At 40.0% G+C, this 21,915-nt stretch overlaps 1 protein-coding gene across 2 annotated transcripts; it reads right to left on the reverse strand.

The window, feature by feature from the left end:
- Positions 1-2,122: 2,122 nt before the first annotated feature.
- ankef1 (ankyrin repeat and EF-hand domain containing 1) lies at positions 2,123-21,883 on the reverse strand. 2 transcript variants are annotated; one of them, XM_005812578.2, is made up of 11 exons: positions 17,043-21,883; positions 13,725-13,932; positions 13,119-13,280; positions 10,827-11,026; positions 10,563-10,712; positions 10,068-10,191; positions 8,956-9,781; positions 8,207-8,433; positions 7,831-7,952; positions 2,613-2,768; positions 2,123-2,486 (listed from the first exon to the last, which is right to left on the reverse strand). In XM_005812578.2, exons 2-11 carry the CDS (start codon positions 13,912-13,914, stop codon positions 2,295-2,297), a joined length of 2,349 nt encoding a protein of 782 aa, XP_005812635.1. In that variant the 5' UTR covers positions 13,915-13,932; positions 17,043-21,883; the 3' UTR covers positions 2,123-2,294. The 2 variants fall into 2 exon arrangements, with proteins under 2 accessions (XP_005812635.1, XP_023203391.1); XM_023347623.1 differs by lacking the exon at positions 2,123-2,486 and having other exon boundaries at positions 2,631-2,788.
- Positions 21,884-21,915: the final 32 nt, after the last annotated feature.

Below are 21,915 nucleotides of genomic sequence, written 5' to 3' on the forward strand. Positions count from 1 at the left end.
TTTTATGTATATTTGAACAATTCTCAGCATACATTTCAGACCTCAGAGCTGCCTCCCTCTGCCAGTGTTTATTTTTTATTATTATATAACCGTGTCCCTGTGGACCTTGAAGACACTGCTAACTAATTTTATTTGACGACGCTGCTGCTGCTGTTTATAACAGGAAATTGCAATGTTTTCTGAGCTTATTTATTTAACAAAATGTAACCTGAGGCAAACGTGACGCAAAAAGAGTGGAGCTGCATTCTTTCACATCTTCCAGGTAAATCTCATGGTTACGCTGTAGATTTCTATTTATTTATATCTTACATCTTATATCTTAGTGTTGCATGTGAGAGCAGCTAAAACTCGTGGCTGCCATTTTGATCTCTTTCTGTGCTAGGAGAAAGAGCTCCCTCCAAGTTCTTTCCTCTTTTCCTTCTTTTTTTATAATTACCAGCCTTAATAAACAACCAAAACCTTATGTGGCTAGATTTGACAAACAGCACCACCTACTGGTTACCATGTGAAACTTCAGGAAGAAAAGCATCACAAGCTGCGGCGACTTACGTATGAGACGAATCTGTATCTCTGGAAAAAAAAATTTAATAATAATAGTAGTAATAATAAAGATTTAAACTCCATCAGGAATTAATTTTACGACAGGGTCTGCAGGCCATACATATAGACAGTAGATAGTTTATTTCCGGCAAAATAAAAAAAAAGTTTTGAGAATAATCTCTGAATTCTATTTTATTTTTTTTAAAACGTGGACATTTTTGAGTATCAAAGGTAGAATATATTTGACTTTTAAAACGCTTAAATGTTCGTGTTTTTGAAGAAACTTTGCGATGAGTTTCCTAGGTAATTTTCAACTTTTAGACCTCAAAAATATCCTTTGTTTTTTTTTCTATAAAATATGAACCATTTGGTGGAAAATTACCCATTTTTTTCTATTTACAAGACCCCTAGTACGTCATCATACCACTTTAATTAAGTCCACCATTATACTAGTGAAGACAGGTGCTCGGAGGTGTGGACATTTACCAAGCAAAATTAATTAGAGCACAGCTGTGTGTGATGTCACCTCAGTGTACCTGGGATGTTGGAACTCAGAGCTGAATTGACGTCAGACACGAAGTAACTTGACGAAATCGGAATTCAAAATGGCGCCGCCCGTAAACGTTGTTTTGAAGTACCTATGACAAACATCATTTTAATTCATTTCCTATGGGCCACTTTTAATGAGCTCAGTTTAGAAATGCAGGCATTTACAAGTAACGCTGTTGTAAAACGCACTCTTACATTAGTATCTTGTCAAATAAACAGTTCCTACAAATCTTTAGACAAAAGAAGGTGTAGCTCCTGGTCCTACGCTTTACTTCGTATTGAAGGTCTGGACCCTCAGCTACTCACAAACTATTGCTTCTTAGAGACATGGACCCCTTTGAAGTTTCAAATTTGACCCAACCCGCTAACGTTTGTTCATGACATAATGCGTCAGTTCCACGTAGACGAAGCTTACCGGAAATTGCGTGCACTGTATACACCCGTCCTTCGCTGAAAAGAGAGGAGAGCTGAAGGAGCCGACTGCTTTATGTTAATTCAGTATTTGGAGGCTTGGTGAACTCGGACTGAACAACTTCTATCACTTCCTGCGCTGCCACTGATGAAACTACAAGCAGACTTGTAGTTTTATCAAGTCTGCAGAAAATCGACGTCATGCTTCTCCTTCTGTCCGCTGATTGGCCCGGTAGGAAATCTACCGGAAGAATCTCAGTCAATGGGAGAGTAACAGGTGCCGTTAATTTACAAAACTACAGAAAAACTGTTTAATATGGCAGATATTAAGCTGTTTTGGAAAGAACATTGAGAAAAAAAACTGTGCAAAGCTAGGAGCGACATACTCCAATATACTTAGCAAGACTTTTTTTTACTCACCTTTTTTTTTTTTTTGTAAAACTACATAACAATTTTGTATTCTTTACAATTAAAGGCTAGGCATCGTTTAGACAGTTTGTAGCCAAACTGGAAACTGTTTCCAGAAGAGAAAATCCTAAAACCTAAACGAAAAAGACAAAAACAGTCCCTTCATTTTAGACACAGAACCATAAGAGGAAAGAACCTTATTTATTTTCACTTGATTACTCACATTCTCATTATCTGCATGGCTCTATATTTAATTCAGTTGTTGGTAAAAATCCCACTGCCCCAGGGATGGACATATGCTGAATGTCGTTTTTCATATTAGCTGTCAAAAATAAAAATAATAATAAAAAGGCAACGATGATGACAACATAAGCAGAGTAACATAATTAGGACACTTGTCTCTGTCTCTGTCTTTCCTCCAGTTTGGTCTTTGGCTTGGTTAGCTCCAGGATCCGTCTCTGGAAGCGCTGGCTGAAAGGGATCAACAAGTCGTCCAAGTCCACCTCCAAGGTGATGCGACCCTTTTGTCTCGCTATGTTTGACATCAGCTGGCTGGTGGTGGGCGGTTCACCCCAAATCTGAAACAAACAAACAAAAAAAAAAACAACCAGAGTTGGAGTTTTCAAGGAATAATAGAAGTCAAATGTAGTCGATATTTAGCTTTTATATACAAGGTTGCTAGGCGTCGGTGTAACCAAACGTACGGTTTTTGGCACAAAGCTAATATCCACTGTGTTAGTTTTTCCTGCGGTGATCCTGCTGTTATGGAGGATGATGCTTTTGGAGTCCATCTGCGTGGGTGTCCTCCCTGATGTCCCAGTCATCGTCTTGCTCTGCACAGCGCCCCCTGCAGCAGCCACCTAAAGGCAATCACCAAGAACTGACGCAAAGAGCAGCAAGAGAAATGAGTTCAATGGAGCAGAAATATCAAAAATTAAACAGATATTCACAGTACCTATAAAAAACTCCCTTCGATGTTTTGCCCCCTTTTTTAAAATTATTTTTACAAATCAATATTCATCAACAAAACTTTGCTTTTTGACAAAAGGCTATTGTGCGACTACTGGGACCAATTGGAGGGACCTTTGTTGAATTAGGTCAGTGACTTCAAATGGGGTGAATATTTATGGAATCAATTATATTTTGTTACATCTTCTTATTTAGGTGTCATCTTTTGTACAAAGGTTTTCACTTTGACATTAAAAATATTTTTGTAAAAAAATAAAAAAATATATTATAATTAGAAAAGCCAAATGTTGTTGACCAGGATTAATTTGTAAAAGCAATCCAAGGGTAAAACATCCAAAGGAGTGAATACTTTTCATAGACACTGAAGATCAGACACACAAGATGTTTGCATTTTGCAGAACAAAATGTGATTTAAGAAAATTAACCAGGTAAAGTAGAAAAGGAAAAAGAAAAAAAAATCGTTGGTAATATTTAGAGGTGGGCATTTATTGTATCACTTACGGTTTATTGAGATAAATTACTTAGAGGATTTTGGGTCATTATTGTAACAATAAATTCCAATTATTGTTTAAAACCCCCTAAAGCTGTCTGTAGGGTCTGTCTGGAGTTAAAATACAGTTAACGCCAGACAGACCTGGAGTTAACAATCCAGGATTGTTAACTTAACAATTTTTCTAAATGGTTTGTGCAATTATTGTGTATCAATAAATTGGAAAATATGATTAAATTTAGTTACTGTGTCAGTTTTAGAGCTATAAATCACATTTTTTTATGTCTCATTTCCTAGAGACTCAAGAGCAGCATTTGTGTTTGTGGGGCCATATTTCCTGTGGCACACAGTCACAACCATGCAATTACCTAAAAAATACTTCTTATCGTCACTTTTTTAGTAATCACAATATTATCACAAAACATTCTGATAAAAATAAGTCCATATTGCCCACCCCTAGCAATATTTACACGACACAAAGGTGCTGATGAATGTCTGAGAAAATGTATAGAGTGACAAAAATCTTTGAAAAGTTTTGAAGAAAAAAATCAAAAGTCAAAGAAGAAAATGAAAATGAAAGAGCAAAACATGCTGGGAAAAAAAAAACACATCAGTGAGTAAAATCTGACACAAAAATGATACCATAATAATATAAACCAAAGACTTCCCCTGCTGCTGTAACGTTAGCGTTCAGACCAAAGATCCTGAACAGAGAAAGTGCCGAGTCAGCACTTTTTAGCCTGCTAAAATCATAACAAGGCTTTGTGCTTCAGTCTGACTCACCTGCTTCAAGTTGAAACTCGGCTCAGTTCGAGTTACAGAAACACGACTGCAGGATGCAGGTTTGGAGCAGCTACAGCGCTCCGTAGACGGTGCACTTCATTCAATTAAGAGTATTTTCCAAATAAATACTTATTTCAAAAGGAGAAACTTTTAATAGATTCCGTAACCAAAAAAGTGAAATTATTTATGTGCAACCATACTGATGCAGACCAAAGGAGCGAACTCTGATCCGCCTCAAAACCCTGGTCTCCGCACGAGTGCATATAGGAAGGCCAAGCGGACCGGAGATCACTCCACAGGCAGGAAGTGGACAATAGCGCAGGGCATTCTGGGTAAATACATCCAAAACAAACGTGTGTTCAGCGCTAGCAAGAAGAAATGTATCATGCTCTTTTGCCAAAGACAAAAGAGAAATCCTACGGCCGCTAAAATCTGCCTTGGTTCACATCCTGTGAAGAAGGAAGTTGCGCTCAGTGTCTTCTTTAGAGGTTTTCACGTTGCTTTCCTCCAGTGGATCTTGGTGCAGCGCCCCCCACAGGCAAGAAGGTGGACAGGCTTTTCAAAGGGTTTGGTCCACTTGACACAGTGTGAAAGTGAAGCGCACCAAGCTGAAAATGTAACAAATGTTGCAACTTTGGTCCCCAATCGAAGTGAGCCTACCAAACGATCAGGTGTGAAAACACCATAAGCATGGTGATGGACGGACGAGTCGGAGTAAAATGTGTCACAGCAAAAGTTGCACAAGCAACAGAGGCAACCGCAGCGTTCTGGGGGTTATAATGCAAAGACAATTCAAGAGTTTGGAGGAGATTCCCAAAGTGGACTGAGGCTGGAGTCCAGAAGCATCAGACAAAAACATCAGTTATAAACTCTGTGTGAAATGACTCTACAAGTTTCTCATTTACGCTGAATTACTGTATAATTTACTATATATGTCTTTTTTTTCTCCTTAGCGACAGTTTAAATCTAATCCTTCATGAATAAATCAGTTTGTCTTGATTTTTTTTTAAAAAAAAATCTCAAAATGGTGTCAGTATCAGTAACAGCCATGAAGGAGTAACCTTAGAAACTTAACGGTGTGGAACATTTACTGAACATGCGAGTCCACTTAGCAGAAACGACTCTAAAAACATAACATGAAATCCCTTCTGGAAGAAATGCATGCCGGTGTATATTTTTAAAGATCTAGTTCTACATGATTGTGCATGCGCACGATTGAAGTGTTGATAAGCAGACCGCAGATCGTGCAAACTGGCTGAGAGCTACAGTTACACCGTGATGAGAAACAGACGACGGACATTCCTGTCTGTCCAATATTTTTGCTACATTTCCAAGGTTTCTTCTGGATTTTTAAACTTTTGACGCTTCACAGAAGAGTTTTCCTCCTTTATTGCACCAACTGCTACCAGTGCTGGCCACGTACATAAAGAAAAAATAAAAAAAAGCTAATGTATTAAAAATCCCCTTTCCATAATCTATAAGTTTTTGGTTTTTTTACAACAAAGTAATTTAAAACAAAATAAACAAAAATGCAACAAAGTGAAAAAAAAGGAAAGAAGAGGTCTCAGACGTTGGCCTTAATAAGAGAAAGGTGTACAGTTTCTATACTTTCTTGGCTGAATTTTTTCTGTTCTTAGTAAACAGTTTTAGTCTATTCTCAGCAATGACAAGAACTTTCTTCAAAGACCTTTGCTAAACAACAAATGTAGTGAAATGAAAGACTTGACCAATTTTGGGATTGTTGTACCTGTAGCTGTGTTTCCATTAACAAATGTGCGCACATTTTGGTCCAAATTCTATTAATGTCGAAAGAACACTTGCTGTGTTTCCATTAAATAAGGAATTAAATTAAAGTCACACGTGAACAAGCGTGTTCACGCGATAAGTCAATAAGAATCATGATAGAGATGGATGTAAACATCATCTATCAACCAATCAGAGAAGACTTTGGCGTCTTATTCCGGCGTTGGGGCGACAAGCCCCATATCCTTTGGATCCTCTGTATGCTGCGTTTCGTGGAAATTGTAGTTGACCATTTTACAGAACAGCTGCAGATTCAACATGTTGGAATGACACACAACGTTTCATGAACGGCGCGACGCGGCGAGCGCTCTGGTGGAGCCGGCTGCACCACAACAAAACAAACCGCCATCCTCCTACCACTTCCTGTCGTCTACTTTGACATTTCCGCCAGTGGTTAACGTCCAGCTGTCGATCACGAGACTCGTGTGATCCGAAAAAGTGTTTCCACCGCAGTCTTGCAAAACACAAACCACCTCATCCTACCGCAAAAACGTTTTATTGAAAAGGTTTTTGGTTTATTTTCGAAAATGGTGTGTCCCCATTCAGCAAATTTATTTTCGTGATTTCAATTTGGTCAGTGTTATGGTTATGTGGTGTGTGTTTTCCTCTGACAGAGGATCAGGATGTTCTCACACACCTACAAATCATCATTCGCATCAGCTGGTTATTCACCGCTTCAGTGTTAACCTCTCACTACCTCTAGCTCTGTAGATTTCCTTGCTGTTCCTCATGTTTCCCACTTCCTTTGCTCACACCTTCCTTGTGCTCCCGTTTGACACTGGAGTCCTTCCTCTCTACCACCGGCTCAATAAGAGACTGGACTGATCCATGACCGGCAACCTAAAGACTCCTCTTCTTCCTCAACCTTCTTCATCGCCAGCAACTTCCAAACCTGACCAGTCCACCCTCCGGAACTCTCCACGCTTCCCTCCCTTTTAATTACACATTTTGCAAATATTCTGATGTAACAATCATTTTTAGAAACTACTTTCAGGGAATTGAATAAATGCATAACTGACAGCAGCAAATGAAAGGTGAAACACTACGCGTTGTACCGAGGCGGACTTGGTGCAGTTTGCTTCCAAATTCCTGCCTAACGTCATCAGATACAGGTTTGGGATGTCCTTACTTAAAAAGAAACTATATAAATAGAGATGTACCAATCTGATATTAATATATGTACAATATAAAAAATATAAAAAATCTAGATCAAGTATCAGTGACAAAGTCCCTGATTCATAAGGCCAGATACTGTAGATCTATTCAGTCTAATTCTATGCTTTGTCTTCTGAGCGATGTCAAGCGTTCTTATTTATTTCTACTTTATATTTTGAATTCCTAATTGAACTTTCTGATCCATTTGAAAAAAATGTTTGTTGCAGGTTATTTTTTACGTATTTGACCATCACAGTCAGCCTGTTGTTTAGGTTCAGTTTCTTTGTTGTTGTTCTCTTAACTGCACTGACTGAACTAATTCAAGTCGTGCTGTTTTTACATGTTTGACCAAGGTGGTGAAGCTGTTGTTGTATTTAAATTTGAGTTATCACATAAATGTTTAATTCATGTGTTTCATAAAAAATGGAATGTTTTAAATTCAGCTGTGCTTTTTGGTCCACCGATACTGAACCTCGCTTTCGGTATTGGAAGTGAAAAACAAAAAGCCCCAAAATGCATCGCTGCGTCCCTAAACATACACAGTGTGACATTTGACGTGACTGAATGTGCTGCATCGCTCCAGCCGTTGCAAGGAAATTGCTTTCTGTTAGGAAACCTGTCACGAACGAACACACACAAAACGCCAGCGTGACACATCAAACGTTACATGCAGAAAGTTTTTAATGTACGCCGCGGTCATAACGGCAGGGCTATGTGGGTACCTTCTTTTTAGTAGGTTTAGGTTTTGATTTCTTGGGGTCTGGCAGAGCGTTCACCTTTTCCTGAACCAGGCTCTCTATACCGGTTTCTCCAAAGTGTCTGGCCACATCAAGGCAGGTTACTCCTGGGAGAGAAAAAACGAGGCCGAGACGAATGAATGCAGTTATCGTTGTTTTCATTTTTCTTTTGTGCTTCTGAACAGTAGGGACGCTCTTAATGACGAGCAGATTTCTTTCGTATTTCTACTGCTGTTTTTACTCGTGTGTTAAAAGGATGATGCACAGTGATAAGATCTGTGTCAATGTACAACAGCGTCAATTCAAACCTACGTTTAAAATGGAAAAACAAAACCTTTTCAATGTTCAGACTGCGTCGTACCTTTCTTGGTCTCTGAATTGACTTTGGCCCCGGCATTGATGAGGAATTCCACACAGGAGAAGCTGGAGCTCTCGATGGCTCTCATGAGCGGCGTGCCGTCGTTGAGGGCCTTTGCGTTGACGTCGGCCCCGGCATTCACCAAAAGCTCCACAATTTCCAAATATCCCCTGTTGGCCGCGTGGTGGAGGGCCGTCCAGAAGAACTGGTCACAGATGCTCACGTCAGCCCTGTCGGACGCAAGGTGGGAGTTCGTGTTCAGTGAGACCTCATTGCTTATTGAAAAGACGCTGCACGTCAGATAGAACGTTGCTTTCTGATAGTTGTTAAATCGCTGAATGGATTCACTTCAAAAATACACTAAAGACCTGCTGTTGTCGTATCAAACCTTCCAGACCTCCCAGGGCTTCTGGTTCTGGGGATGCAGAGCAGGACCAGGACCAGAACCAAACATTCAGCTTCTATGCAGCACTAATCTGGAATAAACTTCCAGAAATCTGCAAAGATGCCGAAACACCGAGTTCCTTTACAGCTGCAATATGTAACTTGAAACTTGTAAACTTGACTTTGACTCTTGTAACTATTAATAGGAATTACCAGTGAAAAACAAATATAGAGCTTTTTAACAGTATTTGTACATACAACAGATTTCCTTGGGGTTTTGTGCGACAGGCCAAGTGTTTCTGGGTGTGTCTCAACACTGACAAGCCTGGACCGGAAACATCTGGATGCTTGTAGGTGTGGCTACTCACCCCTTTTCTAAAAGGTACTGGACCAACTCGTAGTTGCCGCTGATGCATGCCTCCATCAGCGGGGTCTTGTAAAATTCATCCTGAGTGTCCACAGGTACTCCGTCGTCGAAGGCGAGGTTCAGAGACTCCAAATCTCCATTCCTCACACAGTAGTTCATGTTGATGTAAACTTTGTTTGGCTTCTCTATGTACCACCACGAGTCGTTGACTATGGGATGAAGCGGCGGGTGCTCACTGTCAAAGCGGCGAACGTCTGTCAAGTTGTGGTACTTCTCAATCATGAAGTGAGGCGGGCCGCCGTCGGGCCGTCGGGGCTTGAGCTCCGGCACGAGGGTGCAAATGGGTATGGGGAGGACAAACGGGCCTTTCTTCTTCTTCTTCATCTTAGGCCCCTTTTCTTTCTTTTTCTTCTGAGTCGTGTACACAGAGAGACGGAAGACTTTCTTGATGTACTTGGTGCCTTTGATGAAGTCATTCACGTTGATCAGGCCCTCTCCCTTCTTGTCGTGTGCTGAGAAGACTAGGTTGAGGTTGTCTGGTTCAACCGGAGCGCGCAGGTTCTCTAACACGGACTTGAAGGTGTCTAAGTCAGCAAAGCCAAATTGGTCCCTAAAGGCTTCCACTAATTCAGCCTGGTACTCGTTTGACCAATCGTGAAGGGTCAGGGCCCAGAGATCTGACATGTAGCTGCCACCGGTGGATTTTTTGCTTTTCCCAAATGCCCGCTCTGCTTTCTTCAGCTCCTTGACCGCTGCCTTGAGTCCTGATTCTTTGGCAATCTGACGTGCCAACAAACCTTCCTTGTTCTTTACTTTGGGGTTACAACCTGAACACAGAGCACACTTCCATGAAAAAAACCCCAACAAAAAAACACTTGATCGCATTACCTAATTTACTTCAGGACTGCATATTGCTCTGTTTGATTTAATTTCCTGCCTCCACATGCGTCAAAGCAGAGATATAACCTTGCAATGCTAACACACAAAAGAGCTATTCTTCATTCTAACCGAAATCCTTAAAGCTCCGGAGACCAAACGTCTCTTCCAGAGATTAACAAATACTTTGGGTGATTGAAATTGGAACAGAAGACGCTTTGCAATGTCGCGGCGTACCTCTCTGAGCAAGGAACTTGCAGGACGGGGCAGTGCCTGCGGCGGCGGCGTAGTGTAAGGGCGTACAGCTTTCTGTGTTAACCACACTCATATCTGCTGCAAATCCTGACAGCACCATGATTACCTGAAGGATGGGAAACATTGCAGTTACGTGTTACGGATAGCCCAGACCTAAATTACCTAAAATGAGATTCTGCTTCTGGTGTTTAATAGGACTGAAGTGCCAGGAAAATGATCAAATATAAATACAATTTATCCTTCTCATTATTAATTAAAAAAAAAAAAAAAGTCATTCTGCAGGACGGTTTCCACTAACCTGGAAAAACAATGATTTCATTGATAATCAAAAGCAATAGCGAGTGAGAGTCTACACTGTCTTTTCAATATCGGGACCAGTGCAGATATTAACATCGGATCGGTGCGTCTCGGGTTGCAACCCAACAAAATGTGAAAACGTTTAAAGGCATAAGACAGAAAACGTTCTGGTTACCACACCTCAAAACAGCCGCTCAGGGCGGCGTAGTGTACTGCGTTGAAACCGTTTTTGTCCAGGGTGTTCGGGTTTCCACGGTTCCTGAGGATGTGCCGAACAACCGGCAGGGAGCCCGTCCTGGCAGCCTCCATCAGCGCCGTCACGCCCGTTGTCTGGGCAGGAGAAATCACACTTTCAATGGCTTTTTCTCCATCTTTCTCTCTGTCATTTCAATTGTTTCTGTCATGTTTTCTTCTTTGTTTTTTGTTTATTTATTTATTTTTTACCTCATTTGCCGCATTGGGGTCTGCACCAGCATCCAGCAGGGTGAGACACAAGGGGGTGCACTCGTTAGCTTTCTCACACATCATGCTAAGAACGTGAACCCCGCTGCGGGAGATGTTGTTGGGATCGGCCCCGTTCTGCAGCGCCAGTTCTAGGCAGTGGGCGTGGCGCTTGGTGGGGTAGCTGCAGTAGAATAGCACGCCTGAATCACAAATGAGATTTTAGAAAAATAATAATGAAAAACAAGGTTAAAAATGACAGAAGTGTCATTTACATTTGGACTTTGACAAAAAATAAATACATAGGATGTGGTCAGACAGGCTGGGCGGTTCTTAATTGCTGACTCTTTGTGTAGTTCAAGTGTTGCCAGCGCTAAATATCTACCTTCACTTTTACATTCAGATCCAATTGAGAAAAATAACCAGCTGCTAATTAAAAATAATTTAGATTTTTTTTTTTTTTTTGTTCAAACTTGTACGCGATAATCGAAAACGTGTGGGGAATGAAACGCGTGAAGAGAAGCCTGGGATGTGAGCGGAGCGTTTCGGCTGAACGCGCCTCTGGGGAGCGAGCGGCGTTATCGGGTTACAGAGCAGGCTCCACATCAGAGCGTCACCGTGAGGGCTTGATCTGTAATTAGACTCACACACACACAGGGGCTTGACTCACACACACACACACACACACACACACACACACACAGCCACACACGGACAAACACGCTGCATGACACAGCGGAACATTTCACGACCGCGAATTCAATGTTTGGACACAAGAGTCCAAACCTTGACGCCAACTCTCGGTCCCTCCGTGGTTCACTGCGTTTTCTGATCTGGATGCATTTAAGCAAGAACAGAATTAGGTTACCTGAAGGGATTCTCTGGGATTGTGTCTTTCTCATCGATATCTACACGCGTGTTGTTGAGATGTAATGCAACGTTTACCTGACAAAACCTAATGGGATTTTTTTTAAAAACATCCTCATTGGCTACAAAATTTCAAAATGATTATGGATTCTCTATGAGCCATGCAGGGTCAAATTACCTGCATGGATCTGAAACCACATATATAAGTACTGTGTTCTTCAGTATATTAGTGAAACATATTACATAGATTAATTCCACACAGTGATGTTTTTATACCTTTCTTCCTGTTAATTAGGATGATTTTCAGTTCACAGGTTATAAAAATGCAACGTTGAAGGTCAGGATTCTACATCTGACCAACAACAAACACAGACATGTTGGCTTAATGGAAATTCTGTTTAGTACCTGCTTTAAAGGTCATTTTAATCTGATAAACGAGCCCAAGTTATTTCAATTTCCTAAATCATAATATTGATAAAAGAGATATATATATTTTTTTCCATCTTACGTCAGTTTCAGACGTTTACACATGAAAAACTGGTTTTGGAAAAGATAAAACACAGAACTGTCTGCGGCTACCATGAGCTGATCAAAAACCTCTCCACCATATTTAAAAGCAGCTCTGTATCTCGAAAGCAAACTAATTGAAATGAATTATACTTCTTTTTTTTACATTCAGCCTTAATTTAGTCATGAAAAAATTTTTTTCAACATATGTTATGGAAGAATGGTCAATTTTCCAACTATAATTAAACCTGGAGTTTGTTGACGGGCTCCTACAGGAGCGTCTGGGTTCTGTGTGAAATGCTAATTGACAACGGCTACAATAAATGTAAACTTCTGCATTCAGCAGTTTAATAGAAAAGAAATATTGAAATAGCCTGGGGAGAAAAGCTAAAGTTAGCTTTCAGTGTATTAACACTATATACCCTCTGTAACGACCATAAAATAAAACGTTAAGCAATTAATCACATAATAAACTGAAATGATACTTTCCATTGTGATGATTCATATTTTATTGATGACACATCATAATCCATTTCATTTCTGAGTTTTGGTTGCATGTGGTTTTTATTTCTATTTCTATTTATTGTATTTGGCCGTCGTGTTTTACTTTGGTTATTCCAGGTCCAGTGTTAAATGTTCTTCACAAAATGAAAGTATTTTTAGTCGTTGAGAGGGCGGACTTGGATTATTTCCCCATTATCAATATATTCCTTGAAAACGGTCTCAAAATAACAATATCATCGTCTATCGCAGAAATTAACGGGGCACAGCAGAATTTGTCATTGTGACACTTTGTGTGTGTGTGTGTGTGTGTGTGCGTGTGTGTGTTTTTTAAGAGCCTCAGCTCTCTACTCGCTCTGCTGCGAGCTCTTAGCCTGAATCACGTCTGAACATTTCAGTCTGTTTTCACTCTCTGCCCACCTTTGCCCTGCATGTCCACTAGGGTCATGTCAGGCTCTTTCTGGAACAGCAGCGATAAAATCTCCTGGTTCCCCAGCTCCGCTGCTAGCATGGCGGGCGTGCGGCCCATCTTGTCTTGGACGTCGGGATGGGCGCCGAGGGAGAGGAGAAACTCAACAAGGTCTGCGAGGAGACAAGAGCAACAGAAACACTCAGCTGGACGTCGAGCCTGACACGCTGCGGCCCGCCGAGCTGTGAAACAGAAACTCGGGTTGCAAACACCAATGATTAGCATGTCAAAAAACCATAAAACTTAAATAATCCAGCGTTTTGCTAGTCTGGTGCCATTTTCTGTTTGCCTGGGAGGTAACATGCCTCACTGGCCATTCCTCCCTACCACTAGCCAAAGACGTTTCCGAGGTTTTACGCATCGACTCAAATTACCTTAATATAATAAATACAACTTTCCTGTTACATGGAAATAGAAATGGAGCGGCGCGATTGCCCTTGAATGTTTGTTGTCATAAAACGCAGCTTCAGCTGACAAATGTTCAAACGCAACCCGAGCACTTGTTTGATCGAAGCGGCTAATTTACAGACAGACAGAGCAAGGATGAAGCTCGTCACCGCTATTGTTGGCTGAAACCGCCAGGTGGAGCACCCCCAGGCCTTCCTGTGGCTCGGTGAGGTTGATGAGGTTCTTCACCCCGAGCTTCACCATCTTCTCGATCTCCTCCTTCTCTCCTTTGTGGATCCACTGCAGCAGGCGGTAGATCTGGAGGACCTGCAGACGGCCCCTTGCCACCGAGCAGCTCATCCTGGCGTCCCTGAGAGCCTGATGGAGGAAGGTTTGAAAGAAAAAGGTGGAGGTGATGGGGGGGGGGGAAATGAAAACGCTTGGAAATTCAACATAAATGAGTTGATAAAGCTTCCCACGGCAGCATTACTGTACTATGACGTTTTGGAGTTAGCGGCCTAGAATTGATTGTAAATGCAAGAGAACATACTGTACATCTGTAAGCATTTATTTAAACAGCAAGGCAGATTTTTTTTATTTCTTTTTATGATATACTTAAAAAGATTTTTTTTTTCTAATAAAATTTGAAATAAAATGCAGAAATTTATGTCAACACAACGAATTTACCTCTGTTACCTGATGACTATTAAAGCTGCAGTGTGTAACTTTTAATAAAAAAATTTTTTTTCACATATTTGGTAAAACTGTCGCCATGTCATGACATCAGTATAATGCGAGACATATAACGTGCGAAAGGATCGAGCTCCTCCACATCCTCCCAGTCTTGCTGTTGCCGTCTAAAGAAATCCACTGCTCGATCAAAAACAACCAATCAGAGCCCGGAGGAGGGGCTTAGCGCCGTCAATCACCCTTGTGAATAACGAGAAAAAGCTTACAGTTACAGGAAAACCATTCAGCTATCGGTGGCCATGGTAACTAGCCTGAGAACTCACAACATAGCAGAAAGCATGGCCATTATGTGGGCATGATTGACAGCGTTAAGACCCACCTCCTGCCTCTGATTGGTTGTTTCTGGTTAGCACTGGGAAAAGGCAGAAGAGCTTAATTTTTTCACCGAGTATTTGTCTCATAACATGGTGTCACGTACATAGTGATAGTTTGAACAAATGTGTAAAAAAAACAACTTTTAAAAAAAAATAAAAGTTACATACTACAGATTTGACAAAATAAATGAAGTGTCTTAGAAGCTTTGGAAGATATTTTCAGATTGTAAACTTCCAGTCAGCCTCAATAAGCTGAACTGGAGAGAAGTTATTGGATATAGAGTTAGTTCCCCACAATGAATCAGTTACAATATTTTATGAAGGGAAGAGAAATGTCAACAGATTCAGCAAGACTTTCAATTCAACCCAGTTTGTTTATATCAACTCAGAACAAGTCATCTTGAGGCACTTTTCAATAAAAAAAAAAGGAATTTCAGTCCAATAATATGTAAAGTCCAAGTGATCGTAGTTATCAAGAAAATATCAGTGAAGTTCAGTTTATTACTCAAACTGGCCAAAAAGCAGATTACGACCTGCAGCGTTCACTCCTGGGCATAGCGACAATCGCTTGCATTGTGTCGCCGACTCTGCAGCAATCCCTCATGCCGAGCACGCGTGTGGCGACGGCGGAGAGGAAAAACTCCCCTTTAACTGGAAGAAAACTCCAGCAGAACCAGAAACTGACTCTGTGTGAATGGAGCAGACGCATAAAAAAAAGCAAAAGCATGCGGCCTATCAGGCAGTATGTGGGCTTTTCACAAGACGAAGATTGGTATTATTTCATCCTTACGCTGAAATACACTTGCACTCTTAAATAATATTGCAATGGGTTTTTGTACATCAATGCATTGCTAGTTGAAAAAGAGTCATTTTTCACTTGTTTACTTAGAAACTGATAATAATACAAACCAATAGAGCAGTATCTTCTTTCTCTCAGCTGTATGTGGTGCATGTTTGTTACTATGGAGGCTGTAATTCAGACCTTTAAAGCGACAGTTACATGGTATTAGCAAAACAATAACAGTATGTCTATTTGCATTTTATACACCCAAACATTACAGAATCATGCTCATTTAATTTGAAACACACGTGGGAGTCGCCTGAGATAAAAATCTCTATTTTAAAAAAAAAATTTTTTAAGGAAAACTTGGACAAGAAATTACATCCTTGCAATGTAAAAGACAGAAGCAACGACTTCCTCATTAGCATCGAAATACACAAAACTAGGCCAATAGGCAAAGATGGAAGGTCCAGCCAAAGAATAACCTTTGAACTCTTTAGCTGCATAGAAATCTTTAAATCTCACAGAGTCATTTTGGTCTAGCGCAAACATCTCAGAACACTTGAAATAAAACAAACTAACTTACAAGTAGCTTTCCAACAAGACAGGGGCTTGTTTTTAAGTCAACACTTCCTTAATATTGATGAGAAGGTACTTGTTCCATTGGCAGATTATTTTCCTTGTAACATGATATTGTTTCCATGTTATACTTGAAATAAAACGTTGATAAAGCTCTGCCCACCCTCGTGTCAGCCCTGGGAGAAACGTATTGCTTCACCACTAGCTTTTAGAAAGTGGACATGTTAAAAATATTCATGTTATTTGAAGTCATCAGTCTGATTTGGGGGAATGGCTGCGTCTCTGTGTTGCCCTGTCATGAAATCATAACATGGCCCCCCTTCCTGCCATGATAGCTGCTCCTATTGACCCCGAATAACAAGATTCAAACAGACTCCTGCAAAACTTGTTCCAACAATAAATCCATAGTATCTGTTTGTATGTTGAACTTAAACAGGCGACAGCTTTGGGCTCAACCTGTGAACGTAGCAGCTGCTGTCTGCGTACGATAAAAGAACAGATATATATATATATATATATATATATATATATATACAGTACAGACCAAAGGTTTGGACACACCTTCTAATTCAATGAGTTTCCTTTATTTTCATGACTATTGACATTGTAGCTTCACACTGAAGCATCAACACTATGAATAACACATGTGGAAATATGCACTAAACAAAAAAGTGTAAAACAACTGAAAATAGCCCTTATATTCTAGTTTCTTCAAAGTAGCAACCTTTTGCTGTGATCACTGCTTTGCACACACTCTGCATTTTCTTGATGAGCTTCAAGAGGTCGTCACCTGAAATGGTTTTCACTTCATAGGTCAACCTGCCCTGTCAGGTTAATAAGTGGGATTTCTTGCCTTATAAATAGTCATGAAAATAAAGAAAACCCATTTTAATTAGAAAGGTGTGTCCAAACTTTTGGTCTGACCAAAAGTCTGTACTTTTGGTCTGTATGTATATATATATATATATATATATACATATATATATACGGTCTGCCTAATGATTTTTGCGCCGCGTAACGTTGCAAAAGAGTAAATAAAAGCGCAAACAGGCTCAGTGACTCACCTGTAATCAGACAGGTTAGCTGGTCTCTGCTGTTAACCCGCCTCAGAAAACCTCCGTCTGCTCATCGGGAAGCCACACTGGTTCCCAGTCTTCATTCATAAAACGCTTCTATACAAACTTTAAAACACAACCTTTCACTTGGTGCGAGGGGGAAGGTTGTGCTTTGTGGGGGGAAGAAAACAAAAATGCTCTCCATGGCAACGTGACACCGCATAGATTCCGCGAGGGACAGAGCGGGGGGGAAGCTTGACGAGTCACGTGACAGTGAAGCGCTATCAAAAAGTAGTGAGCACAATTACAGGCATTTAATTCGATTAAACGATTTTTCCTCCCCTTTTTACTTTCACGTATAGAGGTTTTACACAAATGTGTATGAAAAGTTAAACCAAAAATGTACGTTTTATCCATTTTTCTAGCTTTAATGTGACATAAGACAAGAAAGACGAGTTGAAACAACAGAAAACGTCTGCACCCTCTTCATGCTTTCTTGTAGCACCTGTTTATTTTATGGCAGCACTCTGTAAGTTTGGATGTGAGGAAACGAGCACGGCAAAATGACGTTTAATTGGAAACAATACCCGCCAAAAGTCCATTTCCTGTCAGAAACCTGAACTTCGACTGGAACCTGATGCTGTTTGTTGGGAATAGGGCTGCATTCAGGGCTATCCTCCAAGAAACGGCCTCATAACGTTGATAACCTAATTAATATTAATGTTTGTAGCTTTAACAAAATATTTTACATTTTAAGGAGTATGAGTCTTTGTATGGCACTTTATTTAAAAATGCTCATTATATCTGCCAATTTATAACCTAAGCACTGCTTGAAATCCATTCATTAGGGATCAGTATAGATTTATTTCTCTCTTATTCAGCAGTAGTGGTTAATGATACAATCACCGTCTTATCTCTTGCCAGAGTTCACAAAATATCTTCTTGGTGGCATTTAGAGGGAATGAGCTCCAAATGACTTTGGCTCCATTTATTTTCTTTATGTAACATTCATTTAATTATCTCTGTGGTGTTTCAAAATGGCTGCTTTTCTTTTAACTGGCACGCCACAGATTGATTGCAAATCGAAATCGCCCGACTCGAAGCGGCCCATATCCATTTCCCACCTTGTTATGCATTCTTACGTACCTAAGTAGTCCAGGTTCAATTACCAGTTTGCTCTTGAACCGGTGGCGCACACAGATCAACTTACTCAGTCCTGAGGATGACTTTTGTGTGCGTGAGTGTCAGAGGAATGAAAGGCTACTGAATCCGGAGATGGTCATCAAGATAACTGTGGCTCCCCGAGATGACTAATGCATGACTGACAGACAAGCGATCTCTTTGCTGTGGAGTGAAAATAGTGTCAAAAAGATTTGTGTGTGCGTAAAATGATTTGTGCGTGCGTAACAGGATTTGTGCGTAACTGCAGTTTTGTGTGTGCGTACCAGGTGATTTGTGTGTACCTTTTCAACATGTATTTTATTTTTAAGGTTTACAAATCCTGTTACGCACGCACAAATATTTTTGACACTATTTTCACTCCATACTTTTCCTTCTGGGAGATTCTTGCATTCTTCAAATCCTCAAAGCTGGAGCGGAGGGAGAAGATTGGCGATTCTGACCACCAGATGTCACCAGAGAGCAAAAATTTAAAAAAAAAATCACTTCCCCCTCACGCCCCCTTCAAATCCTGAGCTAAAAGTAACACATGGAGGTCAAAAACAGAGAGAGAGAGAGAAAGGGGTTTAAGCAGGAGCAAGGGAGTAAAAATAATCCCAGCTGTGTGTATTTGTGGAGACCCAAAGAGTGCCAGATTAAACACGTCTAAAGCGGGAGCAGCAGCGTGTAAAAGGTGGACCAGATCGGTCCGTTTAATAAAGGAACATAACCGCTGACGTCTGTGTACGTCTGGGGATCTGTACTTGAGGCACACGCATGGGAAAACATGCAACACATATACAGTAACTGGCAAGTTGAAGTGGAAGCTTATAAAAGCAATCTTACTGGGCTTCAAATGTAGGAAAATATTCACACAATGCATAGAAGAAGAAGAAGCATCAATTTAACTGTACATCCCCACACTGAGGAGAAGAGAAAATACTCTGAGGAAGAAATCTCTAAGATAAGATAAGAATGCTCAGTTTGAACAAAACAACAAATAAAACAAATAAACTGCTGTTGTTCTCAACATCCACCGACCTCATTTAATGTGCAATTAAACTTTTAAAGGCAGTTCAACAAAGACAAAGTGTTCGCACCAACGCAATAAAGATCAATTTTGCTTGATTAAGTAATGTTGCGAGCTTTTACTCATACTATTTATTGAAGTTTAAAGCCACTAATTGGGGACATGACGGTCATATTGCTTTTAATGATGCGTTTAAGCCGTTCTTTTCTCTCTGCCACACAACATTCACCAGTTTTAAGGGGGGAAAAAACAAAGTCTGCAACTTTGAACAAATTGTGTTTTGTCTACTTCACAAAGGGTTAAAATGTGCAAATATATTAATCAGTCATGATTATACGATTAGCTTTTAATCTTATGATAAGATATCCCTTAGCAGATTGTACACTGCATAAAAGTTAGCATCTCAACTCAAGTTAAAAGTAAAAATGTGATTTTCCCATAAGTGAAAAAAAAAATCTGCTAATGGTACTAGTACTTTATATCAATATTGTTTACTTAAAACAAGTTTGTATGTTTGGCTGAGAAGTTACTTCTAAGTCAGTTTTGTCTTGTTTTTAGTGAACTAAGACATCTGCACTAGAAACTAGACAAAAACACTTCTGGTCAGGTTTTGTGTTGTTTTGTGTTGGAAGTCAAACCACTTAATCCAAGCGATCGACAAGCTCCTGATACGATTCTCATGGATATTTGATGGGTTTTTTTTATCAGCACAAAACAAACTGGTGGTTTCCTGGCATTGGCTCAACCCTTCAGTGAAATCCACAGATTCTTTTTTTTTTTTTTTTTTTTCCCAAAGTGGTGAGGCCAGGACCTTCCCAGAAGCTTGACGTTGGCCCGTTTGACCCACTAGAAAGTGGACCAGTTTTGAGGTGCATTTGGGTGTTGATTGTTCTGTTGGAAAATTGAATTGTGTACAAAAGTGTTTTTGAGATTGAAAGCCTTATCTGGAACATTCTTCTTGGGATCATGGACAAACTGCTCAGCCTTGGTCTCGTCTGTCGCAGTAAGCCATAAATCATTGAATCGCGTGATAAAACGAGCTTGATCATTTTCCTTTGCATGATTGTGTTTCTCTCTCTTTCTACCAAAGACTGGATGACGAGTCTCAACTGGCAGCTCTTTTGGAGGGTAATTTTGTTTACAAAGACTTCATAATTCAGTTCATTTGTTGTTTTATTAATGCATTTTTGATACTTAAAATGTCTTTCAGCTCCTGTGTTAGATGAAAGTTTATTGATTTGAGAATACTGCACCTACTTGCATTATTATGCCACTACCATTATATTACTTGAAAATGGTCTCAAAATTTCTGGGACAATTTATCGTCCAGCACAATTTGTTATGGTGACAGACCTACTCACATCTGACCCGAAAGCTTTCCCACAGAAATCATTCACCCGGTCCAGGTTTTTTGGTCCATTTTTGGAGTTAATGCTACTTCCTTGGTTGGCTCCCTCTCAGTTTGTGTTAATGTTAAGGTAAGTTCACCATAGGAGATGACATGGATGTCCCAGCAGCTTCCTGTTTATAACAGACTTGGGCCTTAGTGGTTCCTGAGTCGTTCCTGAAAGTCCGAACACATATTTCCCCTTCATCTGAGAGGAGGATCCTCTGGCTGTTCAAACAGGACACCGATTCCAAACACAGATCAAAAGTAGTTCTAAAAGTCTTGCACCAATCTTCCTGAATGGCCTCGTCGGGGCCTGACTAAAATAAAGAAATAATCACTGCTAAACTGCAAAATGTTACAAAGTATTTTGTTTTGTGTGTCTATTTTCAAGTCCAAATATCTTAGAATGCTTGAAGTAAAACCAATTTACAGGTCAACTTTTAGAAAGATATCGGAGTTTGTTTCAAGTAATTAATTACTTATTAGTGATTACAAAAAGGAATTGTTCAAATAGATTATTTCACTTATAACTACATTTTTCTCATAAGTGGAATAATCTACCAATGGAACTAGTATATCTTTTATTAATATTAAGAAATTATTGACTTAAAACAAGCTCCTGTATCTTGCTTAAAGGTTACTTATAACTTGGTTTTGTCTCGTTTCAAATTCACTCTCAGATATTTGCACTTAAAAACAAACAAGACAAACTTGGTACAATTTGGTGTTTTTGAAGTGCTTTGGAAGCTAAGCTTAAAGGTTGACTCTGTCAGGAAATGAACAAACTTAAAGGAACTGTGACTTAATATCCAATCAGCTGATGGCTTATATGTGGGTGTTACATCTGCAAAATGCTAAGAGACATTTACTCAATAATTAGTGGAGGTATATGTGTATATTTAAGAAAACGTTGACAATAAATCAAACCTTTTACCACAATTCTTGCATTTTAAACAAAATCACTAAAGTTATACTGTATGTTGTATAATCAGCAGAGTTTTTATGCTGACGTCAAACTTTTGTTACTGTAAGATCTCAGTCCTCGTCTTCTAACTTTAGATGCCCCTTATTAGGACACGGAGTGAGAAGAAAAATCCCCTCTGTTCCTTTTGACAAATCCTCTCCTTCCTTTGTGTTTCGGGGCACGGCCAAAGTCCTAAAATGGTCTTATTGTTTTATGGCCGCATGATTTATAAAATCCTGCGGTCTCTCTATGCTGAACTGTCAGTGACTTCATTTGTGCATTTCCTCCTAAAGAATAGTGGTTTGGACTTTGTCCCTCCCGCATTTTTCCCTCGAGACAA

The sequence above is a fragment of the Xiphophorus maculatus genome, chromosome 15 (genome assembly GCF_002775205.1).
Source record: "Xiphophorus maculatus strain JP 163 A chromosome 15, X_maculatus-5.0-male, whole genome shotgun sequence".
Classification (NCBI taxonomy): Eukaryota; Metazoa; Chordata; class Actinopteri; order Cyprinodontiformes; family Poeciliidae; genus Xiphophorus; species Xiphophorus maculatus.